This window comes from Xiphophorus hellerii, chromosome 6, assembly GCF_003331165.1.
Source record: "Xiphophorus hellerii strain 12219 chromosome 6, Xiphophorus_hellerii-4.1, whole genome shotgun sequence".
NCBI classification, from domain to species: Eukaryota; Metazoa; Chordata; class Actinopteri; order Cyprinodontiformes; family Poeciliidae; genus Xiphophorus; species Xiphophorus hellerii.
In genome coordinates, this window is record NC_045677.1 from 21,414,634 (window position 1) to 21,433,875 (window position 19,242).

Sequence of the window (19,242 nt, forward strand, 5' to 3'; positions counted from 1 at the left end):
GAGTCCACCGGACTATCAGGTATGAAAGCCCTCTAAAATGTAACGCATCTGTTAATCCTTTCCACAAATTTGTGCTTTTATTTTGAAGTCAACACCCCTTGTTTCCCATGTAGGAGTCTTCCTAGAGAACAACTGTTTGATTTTCCTGGTGTTGAATGTCACTCAAAATTCCAGTTTGTTTCCAAAATAACTTTTTCCCCATGTAATCTGAAATGATTTCTAGTTTCATACATATAATAGAAATATTAGAACAACCCAGGCTTAGATGACAATTTAAACATTAATTCTTCTAAAACTTAGGTACAGTTTGCCTAATATCTTTAGTTTTTGTTAATAAATGGATATCAGATTAATAATAAATGTAATACTGATTTTTCTAATATTCAACATGTTAATTACCTGAAGAGTAATCCTGATTGATATGCAAAAATCTACATTTATGTGGTAGATATCATTAAAGCATTTAGAAAACGCTTTATGATTTTTAGATCATAATACTCATTTATGAAGATTAATGTAGTTAATCTCTGTGACAGACACACAATCTTCAGCACCAGCTCCTTCTGACTCATATGTATTAAAAATGTCTGCATCCTCATGCAGGACAAACTTAAAGCAATGACCTCACGCTCTCCGACTGAAAACAATAACTAGTCTGTGCTCATCCGTCCTGCGTTTCTCACTCCAACACGTCTCCAACCGTTGACCGCAGCTTGACTCACATCCTTTCCAGTTTTCCTGTGTATTTACGGAGGAATCGCACTTACCTGCTAACAATATTACGCAGCTCTGAGTATTAAAAGTTGTACTGTTGGGTGGTTTTTTTCCACTTGGATGAGATGGAAAAAACCATCCATGGTGCCCCCACTTCTCTGTTTTTCTAAACAGAGTTTTTCCCTCCATTAAATCATCCACTGCAGTGATGTCACACAAGAAATGACGTGAGCAGATGATGGAACAGTTTTCTCTAAATATACATTTAATGACCGAAAACAGCGTGGTTACAGACAGAGAAAAGGAAAGCAGGTGCCAGGGTGCGTTCTGTGCAGCATATACTCAACATTTTTAGGATCTTTTGCAAAGCTGAAATAAATCTGTGGAGTCAAAGTGGACGAACAAAAATAAAACACGTGAAGGCGATGTTTTGGCATGTATCTATGGCATCCCATGCAGGTCATAATACAAAATGTTTTGCTTTAAATTTACAGTTATGTAACTAATAACACTGAGTTCATTAACATGTAACAAATATATACAAATAATGAACAAAATGACAAGGAATTGTGGCAGAACAAAGCAGCTTCATACAAAGAACACATACTGTAACTGAGTGGCCGTTGTGCAGGTGATTACAGTAACTTTACATGGGAATTGTAACATTTTAAACTGTCTGACCCACTGCGACAGATTGTAGCTCTGCGGCATGTAAGTGGATGTAAACATTCTTCCTGCTTTCCTCGATCTCAATCATTTCTGGATTCAATCAACCGTAACATAATCACGTTTCTGAAGCTTGCCTAACCCAAGCCTCCTTCTAATAATTGCATTGATCGTGAATGGATAGAGGTTTAACGAATTGAGAGCTATACAACTAAAGTAAATACTGACAGTCCTCTTATCTCCTGACTGCCACCTGCCTTCCTCAGCGCATTAGAGCCTTGACTCCACCCCGTCTTGACTTCCACCTGCCCACGTGCCTATTGGGTCCGGAGCTGGTAATCTGTGGAGGAAATTGAGGAGACTTAATCAAATGTGCAAATGAAAAGTAGGGAATCCGAGAGAAAATCAGCAGCTGATGCTTTCCACCCCGGATTGGATGAAATACGAAGGAAATGAGAGGAGGATGTTTGGCAATTAGTGGCGATATTAGCCACAAGCCCAACATGTGCAACTCTGGTAATCTCACGATGATGAGCAGGGGGAAGCTCGAGAAAATAAAGCTCACTTTCTCACATTTGGCAGGGCGTTGCCACATTGCCTCATGTTCTACTCTGTATCCCCTTTTCATAGAACTGCTTCTCTGCAAGGTTGGTTCCCACCACATTGCACAGCATTGGGCAACAGTTGCCTAATACCTGCATATATGGGCACTTTGCACAGTTGTAGATAAACCTGTGACCTACCTCCGTTCTGGGTGATGTAGCGCACCCACGGCAGTGCCTGGTAGCCACTCTTCTCTATGATCTTCAGGTAACGCACCTGCAGGGCCACAGAGAGAAAAAAATATATATCTGAAGAAAAAGTCAAACTAGAGCAGCTGAAAGCAACATTTCAGACACATTTATAACTTGTTTTTTGTTTAAGTCAGAGCTGCTGATCTCCTGGTTTGGTTACTGATCAACCAAACTATCTTATATCTACATTTTTTAGACAACGCCTGTGAGATTTGACATCAACATTAATGTCTGGGGAAGTTTTCCTACCTGCTGTGCTCCAAGACTCAATGTAGTGCAATAATTTTGCAGAAATTGCTGCAACTGAATTTGAGTATGTCTTGGTTTTTATTCGTCTTATCATTTTCTCTGTATTTTACTGCCAATTTTTTTTTTTTTTATGTTTTAAATCAAATAAAATTTTATTTATTATTTTATCATCTATCTATGATGCACTTTGACTTGAACAAAATATGTTAGGCCAACAACAGACAGCAAAATAAAAAGAATAAGAAAGCTTCCCTATTTTCGTTATAAATATAAGCAAATGAATTCAGCATCCAGCAATGGGCCTGTCATGATAACATATTTTGTTGGATGATAAACTGTCCCATAAATGATAGTATTGTTGTTTTGAGATCATTTCCTAGCAATGTATTGTTAATGGCATGTTACTGCAAGTTCTCCCTCTCAAAGACCAACAAATTTTAAAACTGGAACTGGAAGATATTTTAAATATTTAAAACAGTTATCTATTTTATCAACCAAAAATAGATAACTAATTTAAATAACCAATACATTAATTAATGGTGGGAATAAATTACACACAGATGGATTCTCTTTGCTATTGAAGTTACATCTTTGGGTGTTTCAACACCTGATAGTCCGGTAGATTCAGTTTTATAGGGGACTAAACTTGCAACATTTCTTACATTTTCAGCTGGTGCGGTTTGCTTTCACACTGCACTGTATCAAACGAACCAAATCTTTTGGTTCGTTTGACCAAAGGGTTTGGTCAAAGGGTTGCCTGTGGTGGTGCTACACCAGGAACCACTGACGTAAACGACACCAAAACCTCCTGCACTCACACACTTTTGCAAAATGTTAGCAAAAATAGAGAAGTTAGTGATTATATAATTTCTCTCTTCTTTTTGGTAAAAGACCACTAGTCTTTTCACCTGCTAGCAGTAGACTCTCATTTGTTTTGGTTGCTTTTACCCAGAATGCCCTCCGCTGTAGTCCGCTTTCTGCTTTTGGAGTGGTCTCTGGTCTGCTTAGCGTTCACATCTGAATTCAAACCACACCAGATTTCACTGGAGTTTTTAGGTGAACCAGAGTTTCCATTTTGGGATCCACATCAGAAATGAACCATAATTTTATTATTGGATCTTATTTAGGAGGATCACAGTAAAGAGAGGTGAACAAATAACATACCACACTTTTCAGAATTTGAGAAATTCACGTTTAATTTTCTTTTCAATTTGCAATCATGCACTATTTTGCATATAAAATCCCAATGAAACACATTGAATGTTGTGGTATAAAATGACATGATGAAAGTTCAAGGGTACTTCTTCAAAACATTTCTTAAATTCCCACTGGTCGAATCAAACTGATGCTGATCTGAGATTATTCCACCTTAAGCTGTAAGTGTCTCACATCAAATGCTGTCTGCACCTCTAAGCTTGTGCCGAGCAGCAGGCTGTAGTAGAAGTCGTGTTGTTGATGAGGAAGAAGCAGTGTGAGTCACAAAAAGAAGGAAGCAGCTTTCAAGGGACACACTATGTTAATTTACATAACTGTAGTTTTTTGTGTGATGCCTGCGAGGAAAAAAAATGCACATCAGCACAAATAAGCTACAACTTTCACAAGATAACCGATATTTCAGCTGCCTGGTGTTACCACAGAGCTGAATGTCGAGAATAAATGCTAAAAATACCCGTGCAGTCTTAGCGCTATCAAACTGGATTGCAGAACGTTTTTTCCCCATCAGATGGGGAAATAAAACCGTAAAGGAAATTTAAAGATTCTGTAGTTTTAGTGAAGTATTGCTTTAGTTGACTCAATGAAACGCTTTAATGGTTTTTGTGTGTGTTTATGCAAAGCAGGCCTACAACGCCCATGCCCAGGCTATCTTTCATGCTTCAATGAGCTCCTGCTGACAAAATGTTCTCACACTTAACATTCAGCAGGAGAAAAAAATAAAAGAAAGTAGAAAGTTGCAATCTGATGCGATAACCTCCTCGTCGTCTTGGCTGTTCCCAGCTGAAACTGGGACAGATGGCACAGGAATTTGTGAATCAGAGCCCTGAGAAGGCCACGGCACCAGCCGCCTTGTCATTACCTTCCTCTGCTCTGTGAGGTCAGAGCGAGCGCCGTGGTCACCGAAGACATGACGACAAAACACGCAGACGCGGGATTGCCGAGTCTGCCGGCGCAGCAGTTCTTCCTCGCATCCCGCAGCCAAACGCTCGTCCCGGCCTGGCCGTGGGCACGCAGTCAGCAAAACCTCCGTAAAATATCATTATGGCTTCGTAAGATGAGAAGGGAACAGGAGGATGTTTGCAGTATATCGTTTGGTAAGTACAGACTGCATGTGTGGTCTGGATTTATCAGGCTGCTTGTAGATGGCATGGCCAGAGAGGAAAGAGAGAAGGAAAAAAAACACATCTGCCAACTTGTTTGAGTTCTCTCACCTACATTCAAAAACACGCTCTTATTTCCACCAGACCAACGTGTGGGGTTACATGGTTTTCCAGTTAAATGTATAAGGTGGAGCTGCTTGCATCATACATGCTTCACATGTGTGCTCCCCTACACTTAGTGGTGGAGTTAAGAGAAACTTTCTCATGCTTTGATATTTACATGCATCTAATTAAACTTCATGGCCTCTTCTCACACGTAGAGAGTGGTGTCACTTGGCTGCATTAGAGCCTGCGACCCAGTCTGCAGTTGCCCTGTAATAAGGAGAAGGTTGCACGCTTCACACAGGAGTCTGATGGGAACAGGGATCTTGGTAGGTTGTTTTTGAAAATGGATGATGAGCCATCGGTTCTGGCATGGGAAAAAAAAAATTTGATTTTGGTGGCAAAAAGCAGAGCCGAAGTGGGACTGTGAAGGATAAAGCTGCTTATTTACATCTCTTATGTCAACTAACAAATTCAACAGGAAAAACTCTCAGATCATTTAGGAAATAATACTTCTCGACATTGTTCACATATTATGATTCAATCACAACCTTTGATGTGTTTTATTAGTTTATGTTATGACTGAAGTGGAAAGAAAAGGATATAGCTTTTTTAGGAGCTGGACGATACGGTTTCAAAGTAATATCTCTTATTTTTTCACACCAAATCTGATTTTAATTGATTTTTTTCTCTATTGTTAAATAGGACATATCATGCAAACATGTAGCTAAGTGGTTTACATCCATGCATGTTTGTGTTAGAATGGCCCACTCAAAGTTTAGACCTTAAAATTCTTGATCAAATCAGATTGAGCTTGAGCTGTGCTGCAGAGAATGTGCAAAAATTTCAGCCTCTGGGTGTGAAAAGAATAGAGCTCCTATTTAGAAAAGAGGGACTCGATACAAATGTTCGATCGTGTTTTTGAAAAACATTAATTATTTTTTATTTGCCTTCTTAATTAAGCACTAATTTCAATTCAATTTAGCAATAAAAAAGCAATACTTTCGCAACTCCTGTCATTAATACATCTTTGAAAAGTTGTTGTCTTGCAGTGAATCTAAAGAGACCTCTGACTGAAGACCGTCTGTTTGACAGTTTGACTGCTGTGACATGCTAACAGTTAAATATCCAAGCAGCAGAGACAATATTCTACACTAACATGTCCTGGATGACATTATCAGTTGTTGGCAAGCTATGCTAATCCACCCCATTTGCTTTTGCTGGTCCTCCTTTAAGTCTCTGTCTGGCCATGTAGTTAGAAATACTTTTTTAGTCTGGGATCTGAAGAGACTATTTGAACATGCTCTTCATCCATGAAGTCTCTTTGGGGTCATAGTTCAGGTATTATTTGAGCAAGGTTTCCCTCAGTGTTTTATAAGCCTGGCGGGCCACCAGGCTTTACTTGTGCCCCCACCAGGCTAAGTGTTGCTTATTTATTCATTTTTTAAAAATGTTTGCATTTTTTTTAAGACTTTGTAGTTGGTGTTTAGATATTAATCTTCCAATAGCACATAATTGTCAAATGACATTTTCAAATTTCCTGTCAACTTTAAACATTTTTTAACTCAAAACATTATGGACCGCTGGATGAATGTCTGCCCGAGCGCTCCAACCACCGGGCGTAGCAAGTTTTCTGGGAGAAACCTTGATTTGAGCATTTGAGATGCTAATCAGCAAAATAAATAGAACTAATATAGAATACATGTGTCAAAAATAAGGTACAAGATGAATATAGAATAGCTACTTCAAATGCTGCCACCACAAAAGATGCAATATTCTGGAATTTGTGTTTATCACATTAAACTGCATTAAAATGCACTGAAGTTTGTGGTCGTAATGTGACAAAATGTTAAAAAGTTCAAGGGGTATTTGAAAAAAAAAAAAAAGAGGGGGAGTTAGTGGTTGAAACACGTTAGAAAAAATCGTTTGGGTGTTGTGTGGCATACATAAACCGACCTTTACAGGTGGCTTCCTTTCAGGAAGTTCGATAGTTTGCAGAAGCAAGATGGTCTTTTTATTTTCCATCTGTTAAAAAAAATAATTTCATAGCCAAACCAATTTTCAACCTGTCGATGAGAGTGGAAAATGTATGACTATTTCCACTCTTTGTTTGTTTCTTCAGGTAACTTTAAGGTCAGGAAGACGCTCATGTAGTAAACACTGGAAAAAAAAAACTGTTGATCTGAGAAAATTCAAACCAACTTACAGTTAAAGGGTGCCTTGTTCTCAAAGCTGCGGCAATAACACTAGTAGGGTGTGTCCAGATTGAAGCGAACAGGAAACCCTCATGTGTTTGAATACAAGTCATCAAGGTTTGTAGAAAACCACAAAAGAGGATCCACCACAACAGTTCAGATGAGCAAGTCAGAAGTTCATCAGAGCAGAAATCGCACTGGCCATTGCAATGTATGACTTTGGATTCTTAAGCTTTTTGGATCAAATTGAGAAAAACGATTTGCTTTTACAACGTAAGCATCTTATTGTCTTCTGCATTATTTTTAAATTAATAAAGACTTGAAAGGATTTAGTTCATTTACTGCAGAATTAAGGCGAAACAAGTGAAAACCTGCCTTTACGGTCAGTCTGTTCATGCAAGTATTTACAAGACGAATAGAGAATTATCGGTAGATCATTGCAGCTCATTTAGCTAACTATAAAAAAATCACAACAATTCACATTACAACTTATCATGCATATCAATTATCTTTGGATTGAGCGTCTTGTTTCCGAGTGGGCTGCATAATAACCGAGCAACTTAATAACATTTTACTGAGGAAGATGGGAAATGTGGGGAAGCTGGAAAATGTGACCTTTTGGCTTGTTTAATGATTCATACAGAAAACAGCACTTAAAGTTGGGACATAAACGCAACTCTGTGAACACGATGAAGGTCCGACATCAGCCTCGAGGTATTAACTGCAGGTTTATTCTAGAACTCATTGCCAAAAATATGTAGCTTGTTATTGAGGCGAGTTTAGAAACTGAATGTTTACATATAATGTGAATGCTTGCTTTGTTACTGGAGCACTCAGCCCTCAAACCAAAATAACCAGAGTTGGTTGGTTACTGACATACAAGCAGCTGATCTGGAGTCAGAGTGCTTTCAGTTCATTCATATCTGCTTTTAACAAACAGGATTAAACATTTACCAGCAGACAAAGTGCATTTTTTTAAATATTACTGACTGTATCAATCCTCTATGCTGTGTGAGTTGGCGAGATAAACTTAAGTCTTTGTCTAAACTTGATTGTCACAGTTACAGAGTTTATTTTACATTAGTTACTGCTCTGACTGTAGATGTGGGTACGTTTAGATAAGTTTTAAAGAGTAACACAAATCGGCTTCAGGCTAATGGCATCTACTGTTGTCCTTCCGATTTTGAAGAGCGGCCATCTCTTGCTAAAACATCAGGGAAGCAGGAAGCAGGAAGTCGAACATTATTAAGTAAAAGTTTCTTGTTAAGATGATCAACGTGAAGAAAACGAGTTGTAAGAGGTTGTAACAGGTGTGGAGCTAGTAAAATTTGTTAAAATTTATTTATTTTGTTATTTCAACTATCATTTTCTCCAAGGGGGATTAATAAAGTTATACAATATCTTAATAATGTGATTTTGTGTTTGTTGTATTGTCAGATTTCAGTATAGATTATGCTACTGCTACTTACTTTTACTGCTTTTTACAGAATTCAGGAAATTGTTCCAATTTATAAATTAGGATTTTTAGCTTTTTATTCTGTTCATGTATGAAATTATGTGATTTACTAGACTGGGAGCAACAGTTTTAAACAACAATAATAAAAAGTTTTAAAGCCTGTGATAAGGCACGAAGCATTCCAGACTAAAAGAAATACATCCGACAAACATAAAACTGGGAATGTAATTATCCAGAGGTTCACATACGATATAATATTCTCAAATGACGCCAAGTATCGTTTCCTCCCCTGACCAGGACATGGGAAAGCGTAATTTGGTGTTGTGGTGCCACACGTATAATCACAGGACAACTGTAATCATACAGTAAACGCAATACGTGTGTCAGTCTGTGGTCAGCATGAGGGGAAACCTGAAATATAAACATTAACTTCTCGCAGTTGCATGGAAATTACAATCAAAATCCTATTAATCTACCAACCTGGTTGTAGAAATGACGGTTTATAGTGCATGTCATTATGATCAAACCAGAGGGCCAAGTTCAAGTTGACGAGCACTTGACTTCTCTACAAGTTTACTTTAGCACAGAGACGGCTTAAAAGTGCTCCTGCACTGCCCCCTCTGGTCTAAAACTAGAATGACACTACCAGATCAGCACTATGTTTGAACCAGCAACAACATGAACAATAAACTCTGTACGGTTGACTGAGCAGATTTAGAGAATGTTTTAAACTTTTCTGCTCAGGTTTAAAAGAAATGTTTGTGGGATTACTGCTCGATAGGGGTCACATGTGTGCTAAGCCTACCTGGATCCCTGAGGTGGTGAAGTACGGGATTTCAAACTTGACACTGATTGGTGGTTTCCCCTCTTTGTCCTCAGCCTCAACGCTCGGCAACCCGAAGTGCGCCCGCATCAAGTACTCCTTTCCTCCCTGCCACAGGGTGCGACAAGCTTTTTAGTACAACGTAATGATGCGCGATTATAACTGGATTATTTTTAATGTTACTTTTCACTGAATAATACTAACACATATTTGTTGTCAATAACAGCAGAGCTACAAATAAATGCATGAAAAAAACAAGTATATTACATAACAAAAGCTGGATTAGGAGCTGAATTTAACAAAAACAGCCTTTAGTTGTTTGTAAACCGTCACTATGAAACTACTAAGTCACGTTTTGTGCTCACAGGGAAAGACTTGATTGACCAGACGATCTCGCTGTTCTCGGGCACCCACTTCACGCTGCCCACTGTGGTCTTGAACTTTGGGTGAGTCAGCGTCCGTTGGCACAGGAATGTGAATCTCTACGTTGTTGGCGGTGGAGCGCCTCTTGAACTGGCTCTTCGCCTGAGAGAGGAAGAACAGGCAGGGCAAGTTTAAAACAACGCGCTGCCTGAGCTGGGTCTTAAATGTAGCTTGACATAAGAATTATACAGTCAGATGTTTCATTCTTTACAATAAGATTCATGAGTCAATACAGCTCGCAATGCACGTGAACGCACTTTAGACCGGCCTTTACAACCAAACCTTTTCTTGTTATTGTTTGTGTTTTTACAGGAACCACGAGACCAGGGTGCAGCAGCAGTGTGAATGACAGCAGTTAATCCATGTGCTGAGAAAGCATCGTACCTTTATCATGTACTCAATCCGGCTGTGAGAGTGCTTCTCGATGACAGACTCGATCCAGATCAGGGGCTTCACCTGCCAGACGATGTAATCAGGATTAAATATTTATAAACAGATGGTTTCAGAGCTTCTCTCAAGGGCTTGATAGTTTAAATAGCGAGTCACGGTCGCCATCTAGTGGATGTTTCCCATTACTACACCATGAATTACACTAGAAAATAGTCAGAAATTAACTGTTACAGCACACGTGTCAAACTCAAGTTGCTTTTTATGTGGCCCTCTGGTCCCCAAATTACAGCAATAAATCCCTCCAGTTTTTCACAAACTTGCAAAATTCAGACAAAATCAACAGATTCCCACATTTTTTCTGATTTTCACAGCAAATTGCTCTTAAAAATGGTCAAAAACATTGGGTTTAAGTGACAGCTGTTCAGCCTTACTTGATATCAAGTTATAGTCCGTGTTCGATACCACAATAATAATAAAAAGTCACATTTAACATCATACATTAGTGCAAATATCAGAAACATTCCTTACAAATATTTCTAAATTAGAACCACAATTTTTTTTTTTTTGATTGCAAAAAAAAAGGTGAAAAGATGTTAAACATTATTTAATTTTAAGAAACACTTATTGAATGCTGAAACAACTATTTTAACAAATTTTAATGGGTTTTATCTATACATTCTAGCACAACCGGCTCTTTAAGAACATTCAGATTTTTGAGATAGCCCAAAATGAAAATGAGTTTATTATACCTAAGTTTTAGAAAATGAAAGCATCCCCAAAAAGTTTATTTCAACATAGGATAATTTTAAATTTTTCAACCAAATATTACAGATAGAAGCTCATAATACTGAAATATTGCATGTAACCTCGGTTGTCTTAAAGGTTTTTCCCAATCAGGGACACAACAATCCACTTTTTTCACTTCCAATAGAATCGACAGATACAATCTGATACAAAAAAATATTGCTAAATTGACTTAAAGTGTTACTTTTTTTAAAAACACAGACATAAATGTACAGAATTAAAAATTTATTTGATAACTCTACACCGATAGCTTCACAAGCTTGGTCGAACATGTAAAAACAATACAACTTTAATTAGCTAGATCAGGCACATTGTCATAAATACCCAATCTAGAATTCTTTTCAATATCAGGATCGATAGAAATATTAATATCTCTATTCCCAATCAGTCCTCTACTCATTATTTTTACGCCAATCCAAGTTTAACAACAAATAATCCAACTCAAATCTTATGCAGAACATCTGGATCATCACTTCAACTACCTGAGTTGGATATTAACCACTAATTGTTTTATGATTTAGAAACAGTAATTAAATATTTCTGACTCTCTCTGGTGCTTCTATTCAGGAAATGAAGATTATTCAAACAAACATGTGAGAAGAAGAGAAAGAGAACACCATGTTAAGTAGTTAATATTTAAGAAACACGTTTTGCATCATAAAAGTCTGAGTCACATGCAATCAAACTGAAGGGTAAGTAGGGGTGAGTTTTAATTTGCTTTTGTCATCTCTTTTTCCGAGAAATTCCTTGAATTGCGACATTCAAGAAATCTCTGAGTTTCCTGTGCAGTGATTTTTTCCGAGGAGTTGCACTACAGATTCTCAACACAATAAACTTTTAACAGAAGGAAAACCTCCTGAAATATGCCTTCATATGCTTATCTAGAAAACATGTATACCTCCAGTAAATTATAGCACAATGATGGTTTCAGTATCGTCCCTACTGACACTTTTACATGTCCAAAGTCCAAAATAAAATATCTAAATGTCCTGCAATCAAAACGCCCGGTGTTACAAAAATAAATAAAAATCAGACCAGTGCTCAGCAGATAAAAATCCTGAAAAATTTGGAGATAATGCTTTCTTGTTTGACTTGGTAAAATTTCACAAAAAAACACTTTTGAGGCTTTACTTACATGAGTGTTCAAGCGGTAAGACATGAGCTCAAACTCTCCATCTGGAGGAATGAAGGAGATGGTGCGGTCATTCTCAAAGCGAGAAAGACGGACACACTGGTGAAACTTGACGTCCTCCAGCTCTACCGATTTACTCTTCCCTCCTGGACAAAAGAATATTGATCAAGAACAATTATGTCTACGTTGAACTGTACTTTGAAACTTTTATGGTACTTCACAGTGGCCAGAAAAATGCTCATCTGAGATTAACTAAAAGCAGATTTGTATAATTTGAATGGATGCATCTTGATAAGTTGAAATCAAAAAGTTTATTTCTGTTTCTCATGCATTGAAGCAGAACTTTGGTTTTTCCATTAGCTGTAAATCACCATCAAAGTTAAAGAGAAATAAAACGATTAAAACATATGATTCAGTGTCTTTTAGACCTGAATTAGTGACATAAATGTACATTTTGATGAGATTTTAATTTATTGAGATGTTGCAGTAAAGAACTTACGTCCGGTGTTTTCAAACAGAACCTTATCGTTCAGACCCAGCCGCAGCTCAGGCATCCCAGACAGGAAAACACGCATCTTAATGGAACCAACAATCTCACTACGCAAAACATTCCCATTGGCACTAACCTGAAAATAAGGAGATTTAAAACTTTAATGAGTCAGAAAGAAAAATAAATTATTATAGAAAGTGTTGCTCACTTCATTAAATCATAAAAAAACAAGATCAACTTGGCTGACATTCAGTGTTGTGACACACACAAAGAGGAAATACACAATCAGTGTTACAGACGTTCCTTAAGCAACTCTGGCCTTTTAAACAAGGAGTTCCTACCAGGAGGTTCACTGACTCAATGACGTCCAGGAAGACTTCATTCTTCCTGTACTTGATGCCCTCTGACCTCCAGGAGACAGCGTTAGTAACAGTGGCTGGGGGTCGCGGTGCGCCGGTGTCTAGCTTGTGTCCCTCTTGGGTTATGTATCTGAGAGGTTAAAAAACACAATGTCAACACAAACTGGAAAAAGGAAATTAGCTTTCTGTGTTGCCGTGTTCCCAGAAGTCAAAGGAGAACAGACTCCCCTGGCTTTTAAAGAAGGACTGTGTGACTTATTACTGTACTCAGCCTGAACAGAGGCGGGAAATCAAGAGTTAGTTTACTACATATATGCTTCATTCACACTCCTGTTAGGCTAGAGTTTGCTAACTCATCATGATGCAGACAGTAAACTTTGCTTTGCAAGAAAGATTACAGGAAACGGAAAGAAGGTAAAGATATCAGTGTGATTTTAGTGACATCTAGAGGCCAATCTGCACATTTGGACAGATCTGCTTACTCATCTGTATTTACTGTTTAAAAACAGAACATAAACAAATTAACCTATTTAAAAGAAACACATTTTGAGTTATATGTGGCACTGATTCACAAAAAGAAGATTGAATCAAATCAAGTTTATAACCAGGATTTTTTTTAAAGACATCTCTACTATTTTAATCGTGTTTGGTAAAAACAGTTAAGTGTTAATATTTAATATTGTTCAAAACAAGAATATAAGAAGTTTAACTTTTAGGTGAAGTTAATGACGCATTAAGTAGTATTAATGACGCATTTATATTTTAAAGTAATTTACTTCCAGCTTATTTTAGTTTCAGTTATTTAAACACAACATTAATTGTTATCTTAGGTTTTTATCGATTGCACATCCTTCATGGTTTTAGGTTTTTTTAATTTGCTTTAAACATTTTTATGGAAAGGAATGCATAAAATGCATTAAGATATTACATAAATTGCAATATTTGTGTTTCTCATAAATAATAATTAAAAAAAAATCACCCAAAACAGAAACATTTTATAAGTTCAAAATGATTGTATGCAATACACTCTGAGCAATCATGAACCAAAATGAGTTTAATTAGTTCCTCATGATGTTTAACTCTTCTATATATATTATTTTTTGCTATGTGTTGACATTCACCTTTGCACAGCTGGAAAGTAATTAAGTGGTGAGTTAAGCAAAGTTAAGAAACAGAAGCAAGAGATAAAACAAACACAGCAGGCAATTTATTTTAAACGGCATTTAAACTCCGGCTGTTCAACCACAAAGGTAAAACAAACAACAAAACAGAACCGAAATGACTCCTCTGCATTGAGTAACCAAAGCGACTGGAAGTGTTTCCAGGAGGATTTTGAGACCTTTTCCCTTTGTTGTGAAGATGGCATCATAAAGGACATTCATTTTCAGAAATTGATTCAGAAACCTAAAAGGTTTTACAAATCTATTTAGATTAGAAGATGTAAAACGGTCGAGAAGAGGGACGTTGTTCTCCTGGAAGAACTTCAATTTAATTCATTTATTTACCTCCAATTCACAACACAAAATCAAAACATGAGAATCAATTTAGTCAAATCAAACCGATTTCAAGTCAAGGACATCCCATCAAGTCAAAGTTTTCCATCTAAGGACACCCAGAGGATTGTATCGAGTTGCTGACTTTCCAGCATTCTCTCCTCCTGGATGAACATGTAGCAACACACAGGCACCTGCTTGGTTTCGTTTTGCAAAATGAGCGTTGTGAAATGCAGCACTGGCCTGTTGAAAGACCCAGTCATCACTGCATAGAGGAAGTCCTCTCAGTGAAAAGAGATCCCTGCTGCAACATCGCCATATAGTCATCCATAATCTGATACTCCTATACAACCTAAAGCCAGAATCTATTGTTTAATTAGATTAAAATCCTTCCCAGAGCATCATGAAGCTCCTGCAGCTGCGCCACATAGAGAACATTAGAAGCCATCAAGATGTCCAGATCATTTTTGTTTGCTTAAAAATAAAACTCTTCCACCTTTCAATGTTTTTTTTTTTTTTTTGCAAAATTCAACCAGGCAAATTTGTGGGATGTGAAGACACACATAAAAACACAAAATACACAGTCTTAAAACACAAAGTTAACAATTTAAACATTATATTTTGCCAAGTGCCATCATTACACATAAAAATATTGGCCAATGTTTCATTTATTATGGTACAAAAGCAACTCTAAACAGGTGAGTTTTTAGTCTAGATTTAAAGGCACTCAGTGTTTCAGTTGTTTTACAATCTTCTAGAAGTTTGTTCCAGATTTGTGGTACATAGAAGCTGAATGCTGCTGAATTTAACTTAAATGTATTATGAGACCAGGACTCAGTATTAGCAAATGTGTAAAGACGGATAACGAGGACAAAAAAAATCTTTATGGGGGCATCTTGAGCAATGATTTATCTGCATACTGAATGCAATAGCTCTACTTTTAATCAGTGAATCACTAGTTACCTGCTTTAGGAGGAATCAAAGAAATTAAAACTTACTCTTGCAGAATCTTGCTGTCAGTAGTCTGGGGATAACCAAAGTCCATCAGCTCATCCATCAGCTCATATATGATGACGAAGTTATCTCTAATGCTCTCTTCCTCCAACTCTTTGAAATACTCTGAAAACACCTGAAAAACAGAAACATAGCCTTACGACGCTGCAAAACATTCACCTTTATATTGAAATTTTATGAAAATGCTGCTATACACCAAACCCAGCAGAGCTTTTCTCATACCTGGATAATTTTGTACAAGAAGGAGAAAACCAGAGAAACGCTGGCGTTTTTCTTGGATGTGGCAACCACTGACAACAAGCGAGTTAAAGACTTGATAAAACCCATGAAACACAATCAGTGTCAACAATGTCCTTGTGCAAAATCAAATATTTAAATCTAAAAGTTTGAACACAAACAGAGCAGTAAATTATTCTTTAGGATACAGTAAAGGTTATTGTGTTTGATCCACATGAAACGGACGCCTCCGTGAGCCAGGATGGGAGAGAGTGTCCCCTCCTCCTCTTTGTCCATCAGGAGGGTCATGAAGTGCTCGATCTCAGACATGTCCACATCTCCTCGGTAATTACGGCACACCAGGACCTGAAAAAAACCATCAGATGAAGTATTCAGTCTATGACTACCGTACTGATGAGAATTGAATAAAATTATCTACATACTGAGCTTTGCTTTGTACATTTTCGTCTATATTTAGTCTGCTCTTTTGTTGCTGCAACTACGAGGCTTATAACCATCTTTGCACAACACACAAATGCATCAAAGATGCATCATCAAGCTTTTCCTGGCTGATACCAATTTCTAGTTTTCTTCCAGGTCTGACCTGTCAGATTTTGAACAGATTCAATCAAAAGTAAAACAGATACATTTTAAACCTCAGCTTATTGACCTGTGCTTCTCTAATGAATCAATGTTTTTGTTTTATTTTCATCCTGTTGACATTTGTGTTTTATGAGAGAAAAAAGAGGAGGTTGGTCAAATAGTGATGGGTGTTTAATTGAAGCAGAGAAACAATATCAGTTGTGAGCTGTTTTTTTTTTTTTTTAAAAATGGTGTTCAAAGTGTAGGGATATACAGACATAAATAAGATCTGTACATATCAAATATTGGCCCAATTTTTTCCATCTCTGCACAATTAAGTTAGTGAGGTAGTTTCAGGTTAAATCAGAAGCCTCTTTCAAAAAATGTGAAAGCAACATGTTGACCCTACGAGGCATATTCATGCATAATATGTTTTATCAGAGGAGAATATTCTTCTTGTAAGTAAGCTTTATTTTTCATTTAGCCATTGTTGTGCAAAAAACATAAGGTTTCGCCAGTACTAAACGTGTCCTCTATATTAGATGTCCAACATCACTTTAAAAAAAAAAAGCGGAGCATGTGTGGAAAAATTAATGTATACATATTTGTCATTAGTCCCTAAAGCTTCATCTGAACCGCTGGACACAGAGGAGAAACATCTGTGTCGTATCCTCACTGCGGCTAACAGCTGGTCACCTGATTCATTGTCAGACAGAATTAAAGCTGTTTTTCGTCATAACCGAATTACTTCATAATCATAATTTAGAAATTTAGACCTTTTAATTAGGGCTAAAACACATTAAGTCAGAAAAGAGGCACACCTGGCATCTGTCCCCTCTGGTATGAGCCACATTAAAATCTGTCAACGGAAAAATGTAGCCTGCTAGCTAGGCTAGTTAGCTTAGCAACAGTGCTCGGTTACACCTTACCTTCCCTTTTAAGTCCAACACGTACACCGCACTGGCCGACATCCTGAACCTGTTTTACACGAGCTCAGCTCAGCTCGTTATATGACCCTCACTGATCGATAAGTGATATTACTCGTTTACATAAAACATTTAAAAATCGGTCTTTTCATTCATAATACTGAGAAGAAGACGATCCTTCCCGTTTTTTTGGACATCCGCAGTACAGATTGCGAGCGAGCGCCCCCTACCGAACAAGAAGAACAATCACCAAACATACAAGCGGCTCACATAAGTTAGTTCAGTAAGTTTCTAAATTATAAATACAAAGTTCTCAATATAATTTTTAAAATGGACTAACAAACATGTTTGAATCATTTTTAAATTATTCCTTAGTTTTACTATTAAAACTGAAATCAGTTTTTTTCTTGTTGCTTGTGGCTAATGCATAAACATCTCTTTTTTCTCCTGTGATCATAATTGGATGTCACCACAAATAATGTCTGTGCAGTTTTTTTTTACCAATAATTTCTTTATAATTTTTCACATGACTAATGAAACAAAAAAGTGTGAAAACATAATAGTAAATATAACAATAAAACATTTAGTGAATTTCTCTCAATGTGTTATTGAGAGAGCAATAACACATTGATTTTTGTTTTTTTGGTGATTTTTGCTTTCATTTTTGTTTACTAGATCCCTTCAGTGAAGCCCTAAAAGCTCAAAATTACAGTTAAAAAATCCCTGGATTGCTGCTTGAATCACATAATGATTACCACCAGATAGCACCATAACACTAGTTAAAATTAATTTCTCATAAACGTGCTATGGTGTATCATAGTTAAACAAATACATTATTATTATTATTATTATTATTATTATTATTATTATTATTATTATTATTATTATTATTTACCTAACTCTGCTTTAAACTTGTCCTTTAAACTTCTTTCTTCTCTAATGTTCTCTAACAAACATCCAAAGCCTTCACATGAAAGTGAACTGAAATGAAAGTAAACAAAGCTGGCTTGTGTTTACTGATTGATTTCTTGAGGTTTTCATTATTTAGTGGTATCAGAGTGAAGGGGGGTGACAGGCAAGAACATGCTACATTTCAAATGTTTGTGCATAGGAAATATCGAAACCAATTATATGCTACTTTTTTGTGTTACTTTATCACATAAACTCCAATGAAATGTTTAATCTCTGTGGTTGATAAAATATGGAGAAGTTTATCAAGACTTTTTGCAAGGTGCTATATGAACCCACCATGTAACAAATACTTATATGAACTTCATTAAAGTTGAACTTGATTAAAACAAAGAGTAAAACTTGCAATTTTGCTCCTCATAAATTCTGCTTTTATTAAGCATCTGTTGAGCCCAAAGCAGTTTATCTTCCAGCTATCAACTTTTAAAGTGCAAAGCTAAAGTTGCAGCTTATCAGCAAGTTCTGACATCATGAGAAGCAGGATGAAAAGGATTTCTGAAACTCAAGTAGAAGCTAATGGATCTCAAAATATAACACTAAGCGTCATATTATAGTACAGTATTATAGATCTAAAAACAACTAGAGTCACTACTGTGGTAGTAAATAAAACACCAGAAATTATTCATAGCTAAAGTTACACCTCATTTGTCTGCTAGTAGATTCTTCATGAACGTGTTTATGCAGAGCTGAAAAAAGTTGGCATGCTAACTTTGATTGACAAATATGCTAGTCTTGTGATATCACACAGGTGTTACACTGGCTTAGTCACACAAGTGGGGATTGCCACAGCACCCTGTGAAAATTAGTCGAGCATGATCTGCCTCCTGACATGGACTGAGTTCAACTGTTCATGTGAGCAGAACTGGACGTGCGGATGTTGCTGCCATTGAAAACAAACTGCAGCAGCTTGTGCTCTTCATAGAGGAACTCTGTTCCAACATCCCCGATGCTTTGTGATTTGTACTTAGCGGGACTGTGAGTCTGCTCCCAAGGCGATGCTGTGGCGTTTGGGGGAGTTTTTACCATAGAAGGAGAAGAGGGGTTCAGCAATGATTTCCTGTGGGAGGGTTCTGATTTCTCTCACTCCTCTTTTGATTCACTCTGTCTCTATTTGTTTCTCTCTCTGTGCT

The 19,242-nt window shown here is 37.0% G+C and overlaps 1 protein-coding gene across 1 annotated transcript; it reads right to left on the bottom strand.

Annotated features, from left to right (window-relative positions):
- Nucleotides 1–955: 955 nt before the first annotated feature.
- Nucleotides 956–17,361, bottom strand: ap1m1 (adaptor related protein complex 1 subunit mu 1). Its single transcript, XM_032566147.1, is given in 13 exon segments — nt 956–1,720; nt 2,124–2,199; nt 9,297–9,422; nt 9,680–9,760; nt 9,762–9,839; nt 10,122–10,193; nt 12,067–12,209; nt 12,563–12,689; nt 12,895–13,042; nt 15,404–15,534; nt 15,642–15,709; nt 15,845–16,001; nt 17,147–17,361. Coding segments are annotated over 13 exon segments (1,272 nt in total). The 5' UTR covers nt 17,189–17,361; the 3' UTR covers nt 956–1,697.
- Between the last annotated feature and the right edge of the window lie 1,881 nt (nt 17,362–19,242).